Source organism: Ambystoma mexicanum, chromosome 11, assembly GCF_040938575.1.
Source record: "Ambystoma mexicanum isolate Mex_15411 chromosome 11, UKY_AmexF1_1, whole genome shotgun sequence".
In the NCBI taxonomy this organism is placed as follows: domain Eukaryota; kingdom Metazoa; phylum Chordata; class Amphibia; order Caudata; family Ambystomatidae; genus Ambystoma; species Ambystoma mexicanum.
The window spans coordinates 94,403,673-94,409,672 of NC_090934.1; the positions used below are offsets into that span (position 1 = coordinate 94,403,673).

At 44.9% G+C, this 6,000-nt stretch overlaps 1 protein-coding gene across 2 annotated transcripts in view; it reads left to right on the forward strand.

Moving 5' to 3' along the window:
- Positions 1-5,072, forward strand: part of ADPRS (ADP-ribosylserine hydrolase) — a 47,005-nt gene extending 41,933 nt beyond the window's left edge. For both annotated transcript variants that reach the window (XM_069622610.1, XM_069622609.1), the window contains exons 5-6: positions 200-300; positions 1,966-5,072. In XM_069622610.1, coding sequence (XP_069478711.1) covers positions 200-300; positions 1,966-2,276 — 412 coding nt within the window. In that variant the 3' untranslated portion in view covers positions 2,277-5,072. The remainder of the gene's footprint in view (positions 1-199; positions 301-1,965) is intronic.
- The last annotated feature ends 928 nt before the right edge of the window (positions 5,073-6,000 follow it).

Below are 6,000 nucleotides of genomic sequence, written 5' to 3' on the forward strand. Positions count from 1 at the left end.
GCATGTTGGTCCTTTTATAGAACACCTAAAAATCCTAACCAAAAGAAGTCTGGAATCCATTGCATGTAAATAGATTACATGATTATGTGGGATATGAAGAGCCTTTAGTACCTGCACATAGATTGGTGCACCCTTCTGCATGAAGCGCTGGCATTTGGGGTGCTGTTTCATTCATTGTGTCCCTCTTTTTCTCCCGCAGGCTTGATTTGGTAGAGTATCCATTCACCAATCGGTTGAAGAAGATAAAGGAGTTTATGGAGAGGAGCCAGGTATCGAAGGAGGACGTGGTCATGGAATTAGGTAGGAATGTGAGTTGTTTAAAGGGATAAGATCGAATCATGGCGTTTCTTGCTTGAGGGGCATCTACCAGTTTCAGCACATGCCCGGCTTCTAGGGGAGCTACTTGGCTCATAATGGGAGTGAAGCAGGAGATCCCAGAGTCGGAGAGGCCAAGTCACTGGGACAAAGGGGGAGCTGCACCGACAAGACTGTCTGTGACGAGCACACTTCCAAGTCTAGCAGAGGGCTGGAACTGAGGCGTTGCACAGCCTAGAGAGGGATGCGTGTGGGTTTCTGCAAGAGCTGCAGGGAATATGGGTTCCTGCAGGAGCTGCACCGTCTAGTCTAAGTGAAGCCTGTGTGTGACGAGCACACTTCCCAGTCTAGCAGAGGGCTGCAACTGAGGCGTTCCACAGCCTAGAGAGGGATACGTGTGTGGTTCTGCAGGAGCTGTAGGGGTACGCTTTCCAGTCTATTGGAGGGCTTCACAGCCTGGCTTGTGTGGAGTGGGATACTTGTGGGTTTCTGCAGGAGCAGCACAGCTGAGAGCAGGAGTTGGCTGAACTTGACAGCCTGCACAGTCCAGAAAGGGGTAGAGGCTTCACCTCTGCTTGAGACTAGTATTTTGCTTATGGGCTTTGCTAGAGCAAGGACCACATCCACTGCTGAGTGGCAGAGCACCAGACAGTAACCCAGCATGTCTCTGGATCAGAATGCTGCCATCGCCTTTTGTCATCTTGTGGTGGAAAGGATTGGAATGAGGCACAGATGCGATCAGTGTTGGGTTTTTATAGGCTTGCTAGCTTCAGATGCTGCACCGATGCCACTTCACATCGCGGTTTGCCATGCTTGAGCCCAAGGAAAGAGGGTGAGGGTAAGTGGCAAAGGGCACCATTCGAAAAGGCTCACTTTAACACAGTTACTTCATACCTTTTTCGGAACAGGTGCATTTTGGAAATGTTGCTGAATTGAACAGCAGTGAGCTGCCTAGGCAGCGCATTCCACAGGCTACGCTTTGCTCCCAAAAGGATAATCATCCACTTTTTAGCCCCCCCCTCCACACCCACCGAGATAAGCTTTGAAACAAACAGTGGAGTCTGTTAGTTTGATGGCCATGTACAGGTGTGTTTTGGTCTGTGGCTAGGTCTTAAACACCACTCGTTTCCCCTGGAGTCCTATCTACTGTCTGGAGTCTATCTGAGTATGGTTCTTGCATGGGTGGGGGGTACTGCCAGAGGATGCTTTTCGTGAGCAGGGCCCTGCCAGAGAAGGCTTTGCGTGAGCAAGCACTGGTTGAGAGAGTTGAGGTAAAGCACTGAACGTCTGTTTACACAGCCACTTGGGATTTCTGGGGTTTTCACTACTATTTCATGACCCTTGTTGTCTGCCTAGAAAAACCAATAGAATCTGATTGCGTTCCATCCCTGGTGATGGAACGACCTCCTCCCTGAGGTGGAGCTGTTTGCATGCTACAGGCCAGATTTACTGTGGTCTAGCTTTGCTGCGAAAATGTGTTTTTCAGTTAGTCTGGGATTTGTATGTTTGTTGTGGGTTTGCATTTTGTAAGGTTAGTTCGATCTAGATTTTGTTTTAAAATGAAAAACACTTTCTCCGCTATAAATAGGTTTGGCATTTGATTGCAGTTTAAGTTGAAAAGTTTTTACTGTGCTGGTTTTTCTTCGACAGGGAATGGAATCGCTGCATTGGAGTCAGTCCCCACTGCAATCTACTCCTTCCTGCGCTCCATGAACTCTGACCCCGACTTTCCAGAGCAATTCAACAACCTACAGAGAACCATTATGTACAGTATCTCCCTGGGCGGCGACACAGACACCATTGCCACCATGGCAGGAGCCATTGCAGGTGCTTACTACGGCGAAGAGCTGGTGCCCACGAGCTGGAAGCAGAGTTGCGAAGCCTTTGGGGATGCTGAAAAGTGGGCACAGGAGCTGCATGAACTTTATTGGAAACGATGCCAAGCTACCGCCAGTGTGTAGTGAACATGCACCCATCCAGCCCCGCTGCCTTGGAGCAACACTCAAGATGCCTTCAAACCACACAGCACGTTCTTGAGTGATTTCAAGGCAGTGCCCGGATTGGGAGCCAAAGCCACAAGCGGCTGAATAGCACCTGACAGTATGAGTAATACAGAACCAACACAGGAATGGACCGAGGCAACCATATCCCATGATTTGTGATGGGGCCGGGAGCAAAACCTATAGGACCAGAGCATGGCTATGATTAGAAAAATGTTAAACTTTATAGAAGCGGTGTATAATGGTTTGTTGGTCTGATGATTGAGGGCTGTGTGGCATTGTACTACTTCATAGGAAGGATGTTTGCGATTGCGCCTTGTGAATCGAATGCCTTCAGCTTCCAATCCCAAGCATTGTACCTACTTTAAGGTAACTACCAAGAGGACCAACTCTGAGCTGCTAATTCTTGTATACAAAAGATGATTTCTAAACTGTTGTGAATGAGAGCTCTTCTAAAGCACATCAATGCCACTGATTCTACACTGGCAGCATGTTCACTGTGAGAAGTTGCAGTCTTCTTTTTGTAGCGACTGATGCATTTATGAAGCGCACCCGTTTTATGTAAAGAAACATCTCCTAGTTGTGGTACAAGGGAGCAGTGGCCCTTCATCTGTCGCCAAGGTGTATCCAGTTAGAAATGTATGCATTCAGACCACAGCCATCCTAAAAAGCATCCCCTTCTCACCCATCACTGTGCAGGTTCTGCCTCCTCCTGCCCAGAGCCCTGAAATCCCCTGGGACAAGTCATCCAGACACAGTTTCTACTGGGGCTTCCTCAGGGTACTCTGTGGCCATACAATTGGTTGCCCACATACATGGCTTACCAGGTGATATTATCAGAGGGAGCACAAGCGACTAGTCTGAAGTGCCCAGCTCTGCAGTGTAATCTGGGTGTGTTCTCACTTTGAGGTAGTGGGGTCATTTTTTTTGGTTCTGTAAAGATCTCCTACTGGGTGTCACCAGAACTGCAGATTCACAAAATGATCCGCCAACAAGGCGCAATATTAGGATAACTAAGAGAAAAGAATATTTTGTTGCAAACCGGAGGAAATTCAAATCCTGTGGGAAGGGACGGTCAGTGTGGGTATGTCATTGAAGGTCTTTGAAGTGCTTGATATGAAGGTTCCATGGCTTCTAACCAGCCATGTCTGTGAATCCATAGTAGACCGTCCTCGCAAGCACCTGGATGAGGCCTTCGCCACACATAAAGCAGTACAGCACCACTTCCACAGAATGTATGTTGTGGAAGATAAAGTTCTGATTGAGATATATTTTCTTTTTCCGAGTCGCTGGACTTCGACAAGTTTTTTTGTTTTTTAACAAATCGCTAAACAATCTAAATGTCCTGCCTATTTGAGTGTTTCTTAAGCAATCAGTAATTGTGTGTGGGATACAGAAGGCATGTGCGGGCAGTACTCTGTCTTTGGCTATTTTGGGTTTTCTTTCAGGCAACTGGCTGCTCACAGTTGGGTGCACCTTGGTTTGTAACCAGTATTTTTTGGCAGCTCGCGGCACCCCTGCTTTCAGCAGTGTTGTGTGCCTCCCTTGGAGAAGAAGTAACGGTGGAGTTGTGCACTGCAAATGTGGGACTGGAAGACAAGACCATGCGGCCTGGCCAATCTTGTTCTACCAAGCGGCAGCCATGCTTTATCCGGCACACTGAGTCTTGCTGGTGGTCCAATTTACCAAGTGCTGGTAGACTTGCAGGAATTGGCGATTCCAGTTTCCAATGTTTGCACTAGTGGCGCGACCTAGATTCTGAAATGTCTTGCTAGCAGTCCTTGTTCTTTTGCACTAAATGTCGGGCATCCAAGTTTTTGCGTGTGTGCGCATTATTTGACTTTTCTTTTTAAACCAGATATGTCCTCAATGTTAAATGTTCCCCGTCCTGAAGATTTTTATTTCAGTAGTGTTTTTTTTAAACTTGTGGATTGGTGGACCCTCTCGGGATGGCACAAGTGTAGGTTATCTACTCGAAAAATGACCCCTGTGCTCTGTGTAATCTAGACCATGGAACAAGAAGGAACTTTAATGTTACACAGTAAAGCTATCTTCATGAAATGAAGACTCGTGAAAATACTTAAACAAAATTTGCTGAGCATGACTATGCCGAAAAAATGAATGCTGGATTAACATTCGATTATTTAAAAAAAAAAAAAAGTGACTTTTGTTTTTAACATAAAAATAAATGTAAATTAGTAGCACATTTGGAAAAATAAAAGGAATAGTGGTCAGAATTGAGATTACAAAAAGTAAAATGCTACATTTGGGTATTTTTTTGTTTTTTTTCTTTCAAAATATGTAGTTTTACTGTTTACATTCTTTGTAAATGTAGTTCTTTTACCTTTTTATTTTGACTTCTTTCTTTGCATGGCATGGCTTGTTATTCACTGGGCACTTATTACATGAGACGTGTGTAATGGTAACTAATTGCTATAAGCTGCTTACAGACAGGCGCCCGTGTGGCTTCATGACATCAGATTTGCTTATATCTTAACAGGAGCAATCGTTTTTGCTAGTCTTCTAAGTTAGCTGTCATTTTGGCACTTAATTGAAATGTTAGCTGTTTCTAAATTGTGTGTGTGTTGAATGAAAAATGAAAGGCAGACTGCTTCAAAAGATCCTTAACAAAAATGGTGATTCAATTAGAAATAACAGAGCAAATATATATTTTTAAGGTGAAATGTATTTTTTTTGGTCAGCTTACTTAAGATCTTTTTTTAACATTGCAGTTTAATAAACATGATGTATGAAAAATGAGTTTACATTGAATCTGTGGGCAAACGGACGACTTCTTCCACTTAGTCCGTTTCTCTGCCTACTGCGCCACTATTAACGTTTAGCCTCCAGCTCAATGTTACTCTCGTATCTGAAATGTTCCCTGTGTATCTCTCGTGCTTACATTCCCAACTGTTCCTACATCATGGCAATTGCATGTCTTTAAAACAATTTCACTGAGGAACTTATTGTAAATCTGTGAATGTCCTCTGGTAAGAGGGGTAGATGAGTCCGTTGCTGTTGAAGTTGGAGAGCAAAGCCTGCACACTCCCTATTTGTTGTATATTTCTATCATGGCATCTCCTTGTCTAGTTGGTGCCACCACGTTCGGTCCCCTCCTGTGCCTACACGGGTTCTGGGTGGATGGCAGAAGAGCTAGAGTGGAGCCAAAAAACGTACATCCCCTGCCTGGAAAGGCTCCTACTCTCTTGGGCCCGTCTTATGATTACGTTCCCTTGTATTGAGTGTGCGTGCACTGTTATCCCAAGTAAAATCCTTGCACAACTTTAAAATAGACATTTTTTAAAATAACATGTCACAAGATCAAAAGTACATTAAGAGAAAGAGTACCAAAAAAACGAGCGTCTTCTCAGTTGATAAATGGAATTGTTGGGTAAACTAATGGTGTATATATGTCCCTGTTGTTCATGAATTTGGCAGATCAGACATACACATGTACCAAGGCCCGGAACCTCCCTAAGCACCTGTGCTTTGTGCCTTTAACAGATGGCTTGACTGCGATGTTAGTTGATGAGTAGTGATGAGCCATCTTGGAGTGTTGGGGTAATCTGCTTGACGGAAGAGACACCGCTCCACATTCATGATTTGTTCTGAACACACTCCATGTCTGTGGACCTTTGCTTTATGCGAAGGGCAAGACAGACTATTGACCGGGGGAGTGCAGTCC